The sequence below is a fragment of the Manis javanica genome, chromosome 3, assembly GCF_040802235.1.
Source record: "Manis javanica isolate MJ-LG chromosome 3, MJ_LKY, whole genome shotgun sequence".
Lineage (NCBI taxonomy): Eukaryota > Metazoa > Chordata > Mammalia > Pholidota > Manidae > Manis > Manis javanica.
The window spans coordinates 30834767-30851601 of record NC_133158.1 but is presented as its reverse complement, the minus strand read 5'-3'; the positions used below and the strand labels follow the sequence as shown (position 1 = coordinate 30851601).

General features: G+C 50.7%; 2 protein-coding genes across 20 annotated transcripts in view; one reads left to right on the top strand and one right to left on the bottom strand.

The window, feature by feature from the left end:
• Positions 1 to 1488: 1488 nt before the first annotated feature.
• Positions 1489 to 16835, bottom strand: part of TATDN2 (TatD DNase domain containing 2) — a 55764-nt gene continuing 40417 nt past the window's right edge. For 2 of the 18 annotated variants that reach the window (XM_073231027.1, XM_017677907.3), the window contains exons 6-7: positions 14031 to 14214; positions 1489 to 13606 (exon numbers count right to left, since the gene is read on the bottom strand). In XM_073231027.1, coding sequence (XP_073087128.1) covers positions 13466 to 13606; positions 14031 to 14214 — 325 coding nt within the window. In that variant the 3' untranslated portion in view covers positions 1489 to 13465. Of the gene's footprint in view, positions 13607 to 13730; positions 13829 to 14030; positions 14215 to 16835 lie in introns of all 18 variants that reach the window. The other 16 variants (XR_012129014.1, XR_012129016.1, XR_012129019.1 and 13 more) reach the window with 16 other exon arrangements.
• On the top strand, positions 3177 to 7531 carry GHRL (ghrelin and obestatin prepropeptide). 2 transcript variants are annotated; one of them, XM_037000219.2, is made up of 4 exons: positions 3177 to 3315; positions 3531 to 3644; positions 6517 to 6625; positions 7377 to 7531. In XM_037000219.2, the coding sequence occupies exons 1-4, from the start codon at positions 3208 to 3210 to the stop codon at positions 7394 to 7396; spliced, it is 351 nt and encodes a 116-aa protein (XP_036856114.1). In that variant the 5' UTR covers positions 3177 to 3207; the 3' UTR covers positions 7397 to 7531. The 2 variants fall into 2 exon arrangements, with proteins under 2 accessions (XP_036856114.1, XP_036856113.1); XM_037000218.2 differs by having other exon boundaries at positions 3528 to 3644.

The window sequence follows — 16835 nt, the reverse complement described above, 5'->3', positions numbered from 1 at the left end:
ACAGTGAAGGCCTCCAGGGGACATGCCTACATTCTGCTGGACTGAAGGAGGAATTCTAGCCCCCACAGCAGGCTGGGGGCAAGATGTTTTCCAGCGGGAGGTACTTAGTCCCCCACGTGTGAGGGGTGCAGCGCAGGCCCTCCTGGGCCTCCACTGGCCCTGGAGTCTCTACACAAGTCAACAGCCCTAAAGCCAATCCGTAAGTCAGGTGTTCAGTTGATGATCAGCTGTCTTCCACCTCAGTGTCCTGCCCATCCCATCCTGCTCAGAGCAGAGCGATTTTCCTGGGAAACCTGTCCACTGCGGAAGCAGGATGTGCATCAGAGAGCACTGTACTCTACTCAGGAACCTGAGTGGGGTCCCAGCAGTGCCACTGAAGGCTGTGTGGCTTTGGGAAAACTGTGGCTCTTCTGCCCTTCAGTTTTTCTTCCAATGAAATAAAAAGCTTCCACCTCTTCCATTATTCTGCAGCTCTGTCACTCCTCTGTTCAATAACCTTCAGGGCCCCCCTTCTACATATGAGGCTCAAACTCCTTGGGCTACCAGCTTTCAAGGCTGTGCAGAACCTGACCCAGAACCGCCTTCCAGACCTTTCAGTGCAACCTCCCCATTTTACCTTCCTCCAAGGCACCCCAGCATTCTACTCCCATGCCTTCTGCTCACCTTCGCATGCACCACCCTGCTTGCAGCAACACCCTCCATCCAAAGTCCTGCTCCAGCTCTGCCATCTGCCTCTTGTCATGGAGCCCTTCCCAACCTCGCAACCCTGAGCCCCAGCCCCAAGGGAGTGCCCTCTGAAATGCTAGAATGTCCGTGTAGACAACTCACTCAGCCCTTAGGAGTCACTGCCTTGGCGTCCAATTAGTTGAAGCACTCCAGACAGGTAAGGAATCCCCCAGGACTGTTGATTAACTTTTTATGCAAGAACATGCAACCATGGCATGTATTTGCAAAGTCTTTCCACCTAGTGCAACACCTAGTTGTTGCTCCATGTCACTCATCATCAGGGAAATGTAAATCAAAACCACAATGAGATGTCACCTCACACCAGTTAGAATGGGTACCATCCAAAAGACAAGAAACAACAAATGTTGGCGAGGATGTGGAAAAACTGGAACCCTCCTGCACTGTTGGTGGGCATGTCAATTGGTGCAGCCACTGTGAAAGGCAGTATGGAGGTTCCTCAAAAACTAAAAAAAAAATACCATTTGACCCACTAATTCCACTTCTAGGAATTTACCCAAAGAAAACAAAATCCCTAATTTGAAAAGATAATATGTACCCCTCCCTGTTCATCACTGAACTATTTACAATAGCCAAGATATGGAAGCAACCTAAGTGTCCATCAGTAGATGAATGGATAAAGAAGATGTGGTTCATATACACAATGGAATGTTATTCAGCCATAAGAGGTAAATAAATCCTGCCATTTGCAACAACATGGATCTAAAAGGTATTGCACTCAGTGAAATAAGGCAGGCGGAGGAAGACAAATATGATTTCATTTATTTGTGGAGTATAACAACAAAGCAAAGCAGAATGAACAAAACAGCAGTAGACTCAGATACTGAGAAGTGACGTGGTTACCAGGGTGGGGTGGGTGAGGGGGATAAAGAGGCACAACAATTCACAATCGTAAGTTGGTCACAGGGACAGTAGTGCAGCATGGAGAGTATAGCCGATGATTCTGTAACATCATCCTATGTTGACAGATAGTAACCACACTAGTGGGGGGAAGGATTTAATAATATGGGTAAGTAGTGAACCACTGTTGTATACATAAAACCAATGTAAAATTGCATATCAGTGATACTTCAGTAAAAACAAATTGTCTTCTGCATGATACTTTACAGGTTTATATAAAGGATTTTCACACCTATCCCCTCACTTAATCCTCAAAGGCACTCTGAGAAGCGTGGGAGGCACACAGGATTTTTAGTGCTGTGCCTAAAGCCAATCACCGTAATTACCTGAACCAGTCCTCAGTCACAGCTCTTCTGTCTCAGGTCCTGTCTGTTCCCTCTGAGAACCTGGCTGGGGGAAGGGGACATGCCAGAACATTAAGAAACATCAAGCCAAGCAGAGTTACCATACACCAGCCAGAAGAAATGACTGAAGTTTGGCCACTGTTCGCAGTGACCCTACAGCTGCTCCCTGGAGAGGGTGGCTCGGCACTGTGCAGCCAGCAGTCTCACTATCCAATGGGGTCTCCCTTACTGAGGAGGCGTGAACATCACCTCATCTGGGCTGCCGTGTGCCCCAGAGGTCTGTGGGGGCCAGAGCTGCATCAGTCAGGGAACAGCACGTGCCAGGGCTGGACAAGCCCTTGGCGATCTAGGGACAATAACTGCATCCTACCCAGGGAGGAAGGGAAGGTCAGGAAGGGGCGTACGCCAAGGTCACAGAGCAGCAAAGGACCCCCAAGCCTCTCCCCTGCCTCCCACCTGCACCAGGGCCATGCTCACCTGGGGACAGCTGAGCAGATGCGCCTCCCCACGCCAACCCAGCAATCTCTCAGGACTTTTGACCTCCATTGTTGATTTCTACCCAGAGGACATGAGCATTTTTAGTTCCCAAGGAATGTAAATCAGCCCCCGGAAGCTAGGCTGCCCTGAGATGGGGTTGCTGGTTTAAAACAAACACAAGGCTTCCTATATAAGGCCCAGGCAGCCACCAGGCACCACCTGCACCAGGAGTCCCAGGTAGGCCTGCTGTCTGGACTATCGGTGGGGGGGAGGGTCTTTACGAGTTTAACTTACTGTGGCCACTGGCCATCCACAGGCCCTTTGCTCAGAAGGGGAGGCTACACAACCTGGGGCAGCCTGGCTGCTCAGAGACACAATCTCCCCAGGTGACCGGGAACCATGTTGGTTCGCCTTCATCACCCCTTAAGAAACTTGGCACAACCTCCTTAGCACAGAAGGACATGGGGAGTCCCACTACCAGGCACTGTGCCCTGAATGCACAGCCTTGGAAAAGAGCACACATGTCCTTCCATTCCCTCCTCCCTTGGGTAGGCAGGCAGAGAGCCCCTCTTGCAGGGGTGGGAAGAGCCTCTCCACTCGGCAGTCACAACCCCAAGGTGGATCCCCTCATGCTGTCTGCTGGGCTCCTACTCAAGTGCATTCTGAGGCACGGGGAGGGGAGGGCATGCTGCCTGGGGACCCCTCTCTCCTCCAGGCCCATCTGTCCCCACCCAGCTGAGCCATGCCCTCCCTGGGGACCATCTGCAGCCTGCTGCTCCTCAGCGTGCTCTGGGTGGACTTGGCCATGGCAGGCTCCAGCTTCCTGAGCCCCGAACACCAGAAAGTGCAGGTGAGACATCTCCCCACAAAGCCCGGGGCATCTCATGCCAACCTTGCCATGTGGCAGCCAGCTGAGTGTGCTGGGCAGTACACCCTCTCTGGGCTTCAGCCTTCTCCCAGAGCTAAAGGACTTTGGGTCTGACCATGGGCTTATACCTCACACTCTGCTTCTGGAAGCATGTGGAAGCTTAGGGTCCTAAAGAGAACACCCCCTCTTTTCAGCAGAGAAAGGAGTCCAAGAAGCCGCCAGCCAAACTGCAGCCCCGAGCTCTAGAAGGCTGGCTCCTCCCAGAAGACGGACATCAGGCGGATGGAGCAGAGGATGAGCTGGAAATGCGGGTGGGCTCCTTGGCAGTTTATGCTTTTGTGGCAGTAGAGGGGATGAGGAAGTGGGGAGGGTAAGGAGAGACGGCTATGAACAGGGACCCACTTACCAGCTATCCAAGAAACATAAAATAGCACAAAAATAGTTGACTGTGCACTGGGCTCCATGAGGTCTTTGCACATCAAGAGGCAATCCTCTATGAAAAGCTACTTTTCTACTACAGAACGGGGTACAAGGAGCTGTGAGCCCAGGAGGGAGGGGTGCTAGCAGGCCCAGGAGATTTCAAAGGGGACCCAGCAAATATGCTGCCAAGGGACAGGAAGAAACAGCTGGTCACACAGACGGAAGGTGTTTCCCTGCAGAACACTTTTCTGGTTGGCTCAGCCCTCACCTGGGGCTGGAGCGCACCGAGCTGGCCCCTGGCCAGGCGAGCTCCTGCTGGCGCAGCCCTAGCAGCTGGCACTCACCAGGCCCAATCTGTAGATGACAACGGGGCCAGCAGGCTTGTTTGGGATGACAAATCGTGCACAGGACAGGAAAAGCTGAGAGAGAAATGGAGGATTAGGCAAAGGAGGCCGTAAAGGATTTTATAGGCACCATCCTTGGAACCTTCTGGAAAGACCAGCTGTGGTTCAGGGAATGGTTCTGGTGAGTGTTTTGGTGGCTGGACACCTCTACATAGCGGAACCAGAACTCCTCTGGAGCAGGACTTCGTAATGGTGATTACTGAACTGCAAGAGTCCGTGTACTGCGATTTCATGTATAAACTGTTTTACCCTCATTACATACCATTTGGTCTCTCAAACAACCTGTGAGGTGAGTAGAGCTGATATTAACTGCCCTCACTCTATAGACAAGGAAGAGGAGACAAGACAGAGCTCACAACCAGTGTGGGGCTGACTACAGCCCCAAGCCCTGCCTCCTCACTGGCCCGGCAAGCAGAGTGCACAGTGGCCTGGGAGTGCCTCTCACTTGTCCCTTTGGCCTGACAAGCTGAGGCATGTCCTGCCTCGGCCTCCCACCCACCCGCCTCTTCTCCCCAGGGATGGACTCCCCAGCCCACGCTCTGACCTCACCAGACTAGAGGGGGGTTCTCAGGCCCTTCCTCCTCACACATGGGAAAGCTCCACCCACCCACACCGCCAGTCAATCCCTGCAAACCCTTCAACTAAAACCAAAACCAGGGACCTTTCCCAGAGAGACTGCTGGCCCCAGCCAGCCAGTACTCACCTCAGCCAGATGGTGAAGACGTTTCTGTGGCTGACAACACAAGGCACGGCTGGGACAACTGAAGTTTCCAGTTTTTGCGAAGGCTGGCCTTGGAAGAAATGGCCCGTGCGGCCACTGCACCATCTGGGAGGCGGGGCTGCAAACCTGGCTGCCAAGCTCTCCGGTGCCCCCCCAAACCCCTCCCACCCCCCCCAACATTTTCCTCCTACAATCAGGTTTCAGCTGGAAGACTTGTGACCAAGTCCTACCCACTCCGCTCCCTATACAACCCCCACTAAGCAGAAAAGACAGAGGCTAGGGGGACCTTTTTCAAGTCACCAGAAACAGATCTCCGGCCACCATGCTGCCTCAGATGGCCCCGCTGCTGATTCCAGGGTGCTAGACCAGCCAGCGGGTCCCCAGATTGGTGCTCATGTGGTTCCTAAGAAGTCTATTCAGGTGATGTGACCACCTCACATTAGGCACAGGGACGGAAGAGGACCCAAATTCCCTAAAACTCACTCTCTACCTTCACAGTGGAGATGGTGGCGGAAGGTAAATTTTTAAAAGGGAATTGCCATTTGTCGTTTTAATAACTCCTCCGAGCATGTCTGCTCATCTGTAAAATAGAAGTAGCAGCAGCCCCTCCCTGGGAGGGAGGCAGTGAGGACTCCGTGTGACACGGAGGGAGGCCTTCAGCCCAGGCCCAGCCCAGGTGAGGGCCCCATGCTGGGCGCGGCAGCAGCCCCAGCTGAGGAGCGGAGGAGGTTCCAGGGCTGGTGGGCTCACCAGCTCCCTCTGCAGCCTAAGGCAAGTCTTTTAACCTCTCTGGGCCTCTGTTGCTTTACCTGAAAATGGGGATAACACCTCTGGTCTGGAGGACAGAAGGCCCACTGACTTGTTCAGACATCTCAGTGACCAGCATGGCCAGGTGCCAAGGCAGCTATTGGGTGGATGGAGACAGAGAGATGGTCTCTGCTCTCAACTGGAAAAAATGGTGGCATGGCCACAAACAGAGCTCTTTCATGTTTACCCAAGGCTTTGAGCTCCAATAAGACATCTTGCCCAGTGCCAAGAAAGCAGGGCAAACGGGGCACCTTCCTGTAGAAGGGAGGAGGTGGCATCATGGAAAGAAGAAAGGACCTGGCCCAGGGCATCTTTCTAGGAAAAGGTCAGCTTCCTGTCTGATTTTCCATGGAACAAGCAAAAGGCCATGCAGGAGACCGCCACCTGGGACGGAAGGAAGTGGGGGCAGTGTGGAGAGGACCCAGGTGGTGCTGTATACACTCGGTGCCCCCACACCCCAATCTTTCTGCCCAAGTCCAAAATTCTACCATTGGCAATCAACCTTATGCCTTCCAAAACTGCAAGGCGGGGTAGGGGGGTTGAAGTAGGGGATCCCACAGCTTTTATCAGCCACCTCCTTACAGGTAAGGAGAGGGAGTGCAAGTAAGCATCCTACGATGGGGAGACAGTGAGAATGGGCCTGAGAAGGCAGGGTTACCTGGCTGCGCTGTCCCTCTGTGGTACCTGCTGGGCCCCCAGCCCCTTCTCCCTCCCACAGCCTGTGCTGAGACCCAAGAGCCCAGGGCCTCCTTTGGGACTGGGGGAGTTTGGGCAGGGGTGGCAGGGGGTGGCCTCTGACCCCTCCTGGGTCCTCCCTGCCCCTCCTCCTAGTTCAACGTCCCCTTTGATGTTGGAATCAAGCTGTCAGGGGCTCAGTACCATCAACACGGCCAGGCCCTGGGGAAGGTCCTGCGGGACAGCCTTTGGGAAGAGGTCGATGGTAAGTCCTTGCTTGGCTCAGGTCAATGCAATTTCATCAGAATCCCAAAAGTAAGCCCACCCAGGAGGCAACACAATATATAGTTTTCTTCCCCGACTCCTGCCTCTCAAAAACAGCTTCTAATTCCTCTTTCCCAAATATCTGCGATGGGGTGGGCTGGCCCGCTATTTGTGAGCAGCTCAGAAGGGGGCTGAGTGCTGTCTTTGTATTCTGAGAACACACTATGTTCTGACAACAACCACATTAACTAGTTTGGGGGCCCCAATGAACCCCCATTTCCTTAGCCATAAAACGGAGTGAACACCCACTATGAGAGTATAAATTATTTGGTATCAACGCAGCTTTACTTCACAAACCAAAGGAATTACTGCTACAATTGCATTCAGAATAGGTTCCACAGCCAGTTAAGCAAAGGGTTTTGGTTTGGTTTTGAATCCCCTCTCACTCTATAAAAAGAAATCATCCAACTTTTTCCTCATCGAGGGGGTAAACTCCTGCCTTTGGAAGCACACTACATCTGCTTCCTTCACCAACACGGCATCGCCCTCCACCCCACCCACCTCGGGCAGGCGGGGGAGCCACACACCCAGGGTGCAGATAAGGAAACCAAGGTTCAGCTTTTAGGTGACCTTCCCCCATCACATGGTCCACACTCCCCATCACAGCAGCCCATCGCATGCAGCACAGCTGCGGAAGGAGAGCCCCGTCAGATGGCGGGCATGGAATTCCGACTTGACCTCTTGCTTTTCAGAGGCCCCAGCAGCCAAGTGATCATCCACAGAACCTGCCCGTCTATCTGATGTCCTCCAACCCGAGAGGCACTCCCCTGGCTTTTAAATTACTTCTGTACCAACTCCCAGCTCTGCCTGGTACTAGCTTAAGAGGTGAATAAATGTTCAAACTGTAGGCTGAGTGTTCAAAATGGGAATTAATTTCACCAAAGAGGAAAATTTCACATTTCACTGGGAAAAAAAAATTTTGTTCTATGGTCAGTGGGAAAAGAAGAGAAGCATATGTGGTCAGATAGATATGCATTCTTAGAAAACCAAATCAGACCAACTCACACACGCAGGTAGGACTACCGGGGGAAGGACGAGAGAGAAAGGAAAGAAATGCACAGTTCCTTTAAGTATCAGGGCTTCCTAAGCACACCAAGCTGCACTGAGAGCTTAGCAACAATAAGCAAAGACTGTTGGTCAGAGAGACTTCAGCTGACATTATCAGAGCCACCAGCCCCTGATAACAGGATGCTGGGAGTTCCAAAGCAAGTAGCTGAAATCCTACGTAAGTGGGGTGCCCACAATGGCTCTCAGCCACTGCTGGCAGGGCCGGAACGACTGCCCTCCTTCCTCTCACCCACTACTGAAGGGCTGGGCAAAGCAGGTTCTGCCTCGGGTGGGCAAGGCTGCCTGCTGATACGGGAGGTGCTCTAAAACGTTTCCAACTCCAGCTCCCAGCTAACTGAGCCTTGCTCCTTAAGTTCCACAACTTAATTCCAGTCTTCCTGGAAGGAATGCCACTTATTAGCCATTTACACTTCAGCATAAACACTGATTTCTGAGAATAGGTGATGATGGATGGGTGGATCACTAAGGGGAGAAAAAGGCGAAGAACAAGGAGGCTCCAAAGATAAGCACTGGCCACCTACTGATCCAGATGCACGAGCATCTGTTAGGGGTGTGCAGGACAGCCCTCTGCAGGGAACATCGGGGTGACATCCACACTGTGGAAAAGCCTCTCTCACAGAGGGCTCTAGGAGCCAAGTATCTTGAGTAAATGGTTCTGGTCACCTGGCACTCAAGGCGTGGCCCACCAGCATAACCACTGGTCATACTCAGCAGGCACACCGACACCCAGTGCCTCCCTTGCCAGGGTCCTGCACGTGGTCACATCGTCTGGGAACCTCTTACAAATGCAGAATGTCAGGCCCCACCAGCCCTTATATGTCAGGATCTGCATTTTAACAAGATCCTCAGGCTTTTAAATGGCTTATCTGAAGTGGCTTAGAGGCAACCAGATCCAGTGCAGGCCGCGCAGCACACTGCACAGCCAGATCGCCCACCTGGAAGAGGTCACATGTCCAATCTCATGTAACTAATGCCAACTGAGACCTGGTCAGGTGGCACCCTCCACAAGACTGAGAAAACATGAAAAGGGGCCCTGTTTCCTCTCTCACACACCTTCCTCCGTCTCTCTAGTCCTGGCCCTGTTGACGACAGGCCCATCCTTGACTGGACAGCACACACATGCTCTTCCATCTCTCAGGGGACCACAGACATCTGACTGTGTGTCTACACAGTGAGTTCACTGAGTCCTTGCTTTGGAAAACGTATGTCTCTAAACCTCAGTTATAATCACAGATTGAAAGGTGTTACTCACTAATAAAGGAATTTAAGGTATTAGAGAGCAGGTGAACTATAGGGGGGGAAGGGGAAAGGGGGAGAAAGGAAGTAAAAGTGGACAGAAGTGACCATCCTCAGCCTCTGGCCAGCTGGCCCCCATCACTGAGGGGGAGGCCGACATGCTGTCCCAGACCACAGGCACACCCCCACTCCATCACTTAGGAGAGCTGCAACCCAGACCATCACTAACCATGCCCACAGCCCTCTTCCCGTGAGGATCAAGGCCCTCATGTGGTCAAAGTGGTCCAGGAAACCGCTCCTGACCCGGTGGAACAGCAGCCAGGGACTGGGCTCTCAAGGGTGGGTGCCAGGCCCTAGGAGGAATGCCAGTGGCCACCTGACACTTCCCCACCGACCCACAGATAAGAACTCACTCCCTTTCCCAAAGGACTCACAACCCTGCTTGCCCACTTGCGTAGGTCATTCATTCAAGCCGAGGTTGAGCCCCCACTGTGGACTGGACACTCACACCTGGGCTGGGCAGCAGGGGTTGGTGCAAAGCTGTGGGTTTTAGGCTCAGACCCACACCTGCTGGATTCACACCAACATATTCAATCTCTCAGGCTCTTCACAAGTGAAACACCTACCTCTCGGGGTTACAGTCCAGCCTGAACACAGCGTCTCCCATGAGGACACCTGGCACGTAGCCGGTATTCCGTTACTCCAACAGCCCCCGTTTACTACATGCCTCCTGTGCAACAGGTCCTGTTCTAAATGCTCACATGTAATTAGTATGACTTCAGTTAATTTTTCACAAGCCTTAAGAGGAAGAAAACTGAAGCTCAGAGAAACTAAATCACTTTCCGTAACAACCTACCAAACAAGGTCACATAGCAAATATGCTGCCAACTCATATCCAGAGCTGTGGTGCACAGACCCAGGCCTTTTCATATTCTACTGCCTCTCCTCCAGTATTACTGTCCTATTGCCTAGGATCCTTTTATCTTTCCTTTTCTTTCATAATACATTTGGTCAACTTGGAGTCAGGTGAAGACATTTTCAAGTCCACAACTGGCAGAAATAAAATTTACCAAAGTAAACTGAGACCACGTAGCATTTCACACACAGTCACTGTGTCAGCTTTCTGAGACCTACTCCTCCATGCATCACTTAGTACCATTAACTTAAGATTCCCTGAAGTGGGTGTATTTATACCTGGGGTGGGCAATATACTTGGTGGGGGAAAAAATCCTTATAAAAACAATTTGTGTTTTATAACATGAGTAGTACATTAGTATAGTTGCACATGTATTTACATGTGCGCTCAGAAATTCTCTACGACTGTACAAACAGAAGAATGGAGACCCACACCTGGCTGCCTCATTCTGAATAATAGCAAACATCACTGACATGCCAGCGTCAGCAGTGGTCAGGCAGGTGGCCACCACTGACCAACAGCTCTGCTGCCATCTGCGAGGAAGTTTGTTCCCTCCTCTGTGTTTCAGTGGCCATTTGCCCTTCTTTTACAAATTAAAGTGCTGGCAGTAAATGATTAGCGCTAGTCCCAAACAATACAGAGAGAAAGGTGGAAACACCAAGTGCCCAGAACAGCAGATTTCCGGCCTAAAACAGACTCTCTGAGTGGACAAGTCAACTGTTCAACTGGGGAGGAGCTAAGGAGGTGAAGGAATATGCTGAAAATAGTGATGCATCCCAAACATGAGGCATCAACAGATTTCCAATTTGTTCAGCATTCCTGGAACAGGACCCTGCTCCTTACAGGTTTACTTCTGGCTGTGCACTTGGCTTCAAGAATACTTTAGCACAAAATGACAGGACTAACTGCAAGCAGTCAAAGACTTTCCTCCAAAGTTTCCCCAGGGGCATCAGAGCTCACAGGCCAAAGCCCACGAATAACTGATTCACCCACAGCACCCCCGTGGGCTTGATTTTCCCTCCTCCTACTGCACTGCTCTGTGAAGACAGAGAAAGAAAAGAAGGTATCTATGTACGTTTCAAAGGCCAGGGAGCAGTAAACATATGTGTCCCCAGGCAGTAAGATGACAGCTGATACTCAGAGGCAGAGCTGCTGAGAAGGTGACATGTGCCCTTATTACCAGCTTAATTTCACATTCAATCTCTCAGGCTCTTCACAAGTGAAACACCTACCTCCCGGGGTTACAGTCCAGCCTGAACACAGCGTCTCCCATGAGGACACCTGGCACGTAGCCAGTATTTCGTTACTCCAACTGTTCTCATGTACACATGAGAACGCCTCCAGAACTTTGGATCCTCAGGTTACAAACCTGGCCAATCACCAAACCACTGTTGTCCCTCAGAGAAATCTACACAGACATGGAGAGCATAGGGGTTGGCTGAAGAGCTATCACTTTATTTCCAGAAAGAGATGGTCATGGTGGGGGGGATAGGGATGGGCTACAGAGGGATAGGGATGGGCAGCACGGAACAGTCGAGTTAGCCACTCAAAAACAGAATCCAAGGCATGGCCCTCCAGCTTTCACGCCCATACAGCTAATGCTTCACTGCAAACAGCACAGAAATGATAATCCTATCCTATAGATAAAAGAATACAGCACCTTGTGCTTTACCTGGGTAGGGGGACTGCAGAGGCTGGGAGACATCCACCAGTCCACTTCTAATCCTCTAGCACAGAACCGGCTGGCTTCCCGTGTGGGCAGTTACTGACTTAAGGGCTTGAGGAGACAAGACAGGCTGCAGTCCACTGGGGGGCAATAAAGCACTCTGAAATACTCAGTCTTCCAATGATCCAAGTAGAACAAGGCCCTGGATTCCCCATATAGGCAATTTGAGGCACAGACACAGCTGATCCATGGAAGGTCAACAGTGAAAAGAGGCCTACTTCTCAAGCCAGTGAACTGTACCAGGGCAAGATGGAAATAACAGATAGCAAGCGGTAAGTCCCTTCTCTTTTAGCTTACAAGGCTCAAACGCACCTTCTCAAAACACTAAAGGAATCCAGCATTAGGTGAAGAACTTTACAACATAAGCTCCTCTCCTCCAAGAAGCAGGCAGGGGACTCGGCATGGCCTGTTTCACTGAGGGGGACTGGGGTGACGGACCCTCTGGACAAAGTGTAGTCACCTCACACTTAACCCTTAGCTGTTGTAAGTGTAGTGTCCTCATACTTAACCCTTAGCCATTGTAACCTTCCAGGGCCTGTAGCAAATATACCTTTACAAGGCACCGGCAGGGCACAGAGCAGAGCTCATAACTGGATGACCTGGCTGCTCAAATGTCAAAGGAGAGGCTTTCAATTCCAACACTGAGAAGGACAGAGGCAGAGGCCCAAGAGATTTACAGACACCAGGCCAGCTTCTGCACAGGCAATAGAACATGGCTGGGCTGCCCACCAGAGCTTTGTATATTTAAATTGGTTTACCTCCCAACCTGGATGGGACACACAAGGGCTGTTATATGGGATGAAACAGGAGTTTTTTGGTCCAGTATTCCAGAAGGGGGCAAAAACGGAGCAAAGGGCGGCAGGGACCTGACAGCAGACTAGCAGGTAGCTTCTGCTGCAAACCAACCCCTATGAACATCGGTGAGCAGGAATGCCCTCTTTGGGGTCCTCTTCCTCAAGAAGGCCTCTTCCTTGTGTCTTCCAGTCTGTTCAGATCTCTACCAGCCAGGACATCCTCTGGACAATAAGCGCCCTAGTGCCCCCTCCAGACTGATGGCAGTGGAGCCAGTGAGACGGGCACCTGAGGTCCCTCCTGTGCAGATGGAGAGGTGACACAGCAACAGAGAGGACCAAGTTGCAGAGCAATCCAGGGGAGGAAGCGGGCTGACTGCACTGGGTGCAGAAAAATCAACCTTTGAGCCAGGTCTCCATTGCAGGTCCCCAGGGGAGCTCTCCCACTTATGAGCTCCTTTTTAGAACTGAGAACCAGAAACCAAGTTACACTCCCACATGTGCCTGGATGAGTTGGAGGGTAACTGTTCACAGACTGCTCAGAAACAAGCTGCAGAGAATGGGGATCTGGGTCTGCAAACTTGGTGCACCAGTACAGGCCTCTCTTCATCACCGACTGCCCCGGAGCATCACGGCCATGAGGTAAACCCCAGCCCTTCATCCCACTCCTCTGACCCCAGCCGGATCCTGCCCACCAGCCAGCAGCAGAAGCCTTATGACAAGGTTTCAAGAAAAATATCCTGTTTGCGTTTTCTCCATTCCTATGGGCTCTCAGAAAACAGCGCTGACCTGGGACGTACAGGCGGAGTTCAAACCCAGCCTGTCTTCTGTCAGGCCACTGGTTTTCCTGGAGGGTTGGGAAGAGAAAAGGAAGAAGGTTCCAAATGAAGTCTCCTCATGGCAGATCAGCTTTAATGCATGCCTATGTTTACAACATTCTCTACATGAAGAAAATGCAGCAAAAATATTTTTGTCCTGATTTTCAAAAACATAATGTGATTTTTACGACCTTTTCTGGGGAACTCCTGACTGCACTCTCTCAGCTTAAAGGTTGTAGAGGCGATTGGTGTTCTCACGCAAGATGGCCAAGGTGCGTGAGAGCGGCAGATCTTTGACCCTGGCAATCTCTCGAACTGTATGCAAGGCCAGACCTGGGTGGGCATACTGGCAGAGGCTTTTGGGAACCTGAAAGACATTAAGCATTCAGAACATCGCTGTGCTTTCTGCACGCGGCCAGTACACAGAACTCCCTCCCCAGCCCGTCCCCAGCAAGGACCTCTTTGGGGCTGCCCTATAGAGACCCCTTTACCTGCAGGTGCAGGGAGAGTCCTAGTCATGGGGGGCTCTGGGTGAGCAGGGTCCCACGCTTCCTTGGACTACCCTCTACAGGGTAGGGCTTTGCACTGCCTGGAAGAGAGTGGTTACCCTTCAGCTTCTCAGCCCCCTCACTTTTGGTTCTGCAGAGCAACAACAAGGAGAAAGCTACACAGCCAAGAATGGGACCTAGTAGTCGGGGAGCTCTGGCCCTGTCAACCTTGTATGGTTAACCACCCACCTCCCCACCCTCTCTCCTCAGTGCTTCAACTCAGCCTGAATGAGGACACCCTACCTGCCGAGGCAGGAAGTAGGGAGCATCGGTTTCCACAATGATTCTCTCCAGTGGGATCTGTTTCAGAGCTTCCCGAGCCTCCCAGGCCGAGGAGTAGGTCAGGACTGCCGTGAAGCCCACACACATGTTGGGGAAGTGCTTCAGTAAGGGCTCGATGACCGGGTAGCTGCCAGTGAAGCAGTGCCTGGGAGGAGGAGACTTTCAGATCAGCGCTTGCTCACAATCCCCTCTGCAGGAGCCCCCAAGTCCCTTTAGACATGCTACCCCTTCAATTACTTCCTGTTGATAATTCTCAGAAATGAAAGGACTGCATCCTGGGGAAGGACTCCAAGAGTAAACACAAGCACTGGCTCAACACAGGTAAGAGACCTCTTGGTGAGTAATGTTCACCAATAAACCCGTTACACTGCAGAATGCTACAGAGCCAGTGAAATGGTCACCACAAAGAATATATATGGCAACAACACAGCAATAGGTTGTGCTTACAACATGAAGAGAGAAGCAGAATTAAAAACTCTGGCTCCTCCTGACTGCATCTCCTCAGGCAAGGGAAACAAAAGCAAAAATGAAATGGGACCAAATCTTGCTAAAAAGCTTCTGTACAGCAAAGGACACCATCAGTAGAATAAAAAGGCATCCTACAGTATGGTAGAATATATTTGTAAATGACGTATCTGACAAGGGGTTAACATCCAGAATATATAAAGAACTCACATGCCTCAACACCCAAAAAGCAAATAACCCAATTTAAAAATGGGAGAATATGAAGAGCCACTTCTCCAAAGAAGAAATTCAGATGGCCAACAGACACATGAAAAGATGCTCCACATGGCTAATCATCAGGGAAATGCAAATTAGAACCACAATGAGATATCACCTCACACCAGGAAGGATGGCCAACATTGAGAAGACTAGGAACAACAAATGCTGGTGAGGATGCAGAAAAAGAGTAACCCTCGTACACTGCTGGTGGGAATGTAAAATAGTTCACTGTTGTGGAAAGCAGTATGCAGGTTCGTCAAAAGAACTAAAAATAGAAATACCATTTGACCCAGGAATTCCACTCCTAGAAATTTACCCTAAGAATGCAGGAGCCTAGTTTCAAAAAGACAGATGCACCCCTATGTTTACTGCAGCACTATTTATAATAGCCAAGAAATGGAAGCAACCTAAGTGTCCATCAGTAGATGAATGAATAAAGAAGGTGTGGTACATATACACAATGGAACATTACTCAACTGTAAGAAAACAAATCCTACCATTTGCAACAACATGGATGGAACTAGAGGGTATTATGCTCAGTGAAATAAACCAGGCAGAGAAAGACAAGTACCAAATGATTTCACTCATATGTGGAGTATAAGAACAAAGAAAAAAATTGAAGGAACAAAACAGCAGCAGAAACACAGAACCCAAGAATGGACTAACAGTTACCAAAGGGAAAGGGACTGGAGAGGATGGGTGGGAAGGTAGGGATAAGGGGGGAAAAAAAGGGGGCATTGCTATTAGCAGACATGATGGGGGGGGCATGGGGAGGGCTGTACAACACAGAGAAGACAAGTAGTGATTCTATAGCATCTTACTACACTGATGGACAGTGACTGTAATGGGGTATGTCGGGGGGGGGGGCTTAATGATGGGGGGAGTCTAGTAAACAATGTTCATGTAATTGCAGATTAATGATACCAAAAAAAAAATAAAAAACCACAGCAGCAGCCTCACAGAATCCAAGAATGGCCTAACAGTTGCCAAAGGGAAAGGGACTGGGGGAGGGTGGGTGGGAAGGGAGGGAGAAGGGGAATAAGGGGCATTACGATTAGCACACATAATGTGGGGTGGAGGGGGCACGGGAAAACAGTATAGCACAGAGAAGACAAGTAGTGACTATAGCATTTACTACACTGATGGACAGTGACTGTAATGAGGTATATGGTAGGGACTTGATAATGGGGGGAATCTAGTAACCACAATGTTGCTCATGTGATTGTATATTAATGATAACAAAATTTAAAAAAAAATTTTTTTAACTGTGGCTCCTCTAAGGTTATTTACTGAAGGTAAGAATTATTTCCATGCAGTCAAATGAACTATAAGGAAACAAAATATTAAAATATTGGGGAGTGGGATTACAGGTGAACTTTCTTCTTAATGCAACATGTATCATTAACCAACCTGAAAATTCAGGGCTTCCTCCAGGCCCATAGCTCATTCGGCCATCTTAGCCCTGGTCTACCTGCCACCCATTAGATTTCCTTTACTGTCAGTCCACAAATGAAGCGATGAAAAACCAACCAGCCAACACAGAAGGCCCAAGGGGCTGTGCCTGGTCTCTGGTGTGCACAGCTCTGTCAGAGGTGCCACACTCTCTCTGCCTGGCACCAAAACGGCAGGTCCCAGAGGCCTGACAGCCTCCCCTGCTTCTGCCACTCATCAAGACCTGCTCTAGGTTCCACACCCTGTTTTTTTCAGTTAACCCATCTCACCCATCTTGTAAGAGCCTGCCCAGGCATCGCCTCCTGACCCATCCAGCCAGGCCTCCCTAATGGGCCCTGCTCTGGCTGCCGCAGCACCTATGCCTACCTCAGCCCCACGCTCTCTGAGGAAGTCACCACTCTGTCTCCTTCAGCTCCTGCAGGGAGGAGGGTGACCCAGGCTGAGCTGATGCCCAGGATGGACATATGGTAGGAGATCAGAGAGTGAACTTAAGAACCCCTAGATACCATTCACATAAAACACATCTTAGACTTTGTCGGGAGAGGGGGTGATAGTGAGCTTTCAAATTTAGAAAAAGAGAAGAAAATTCCT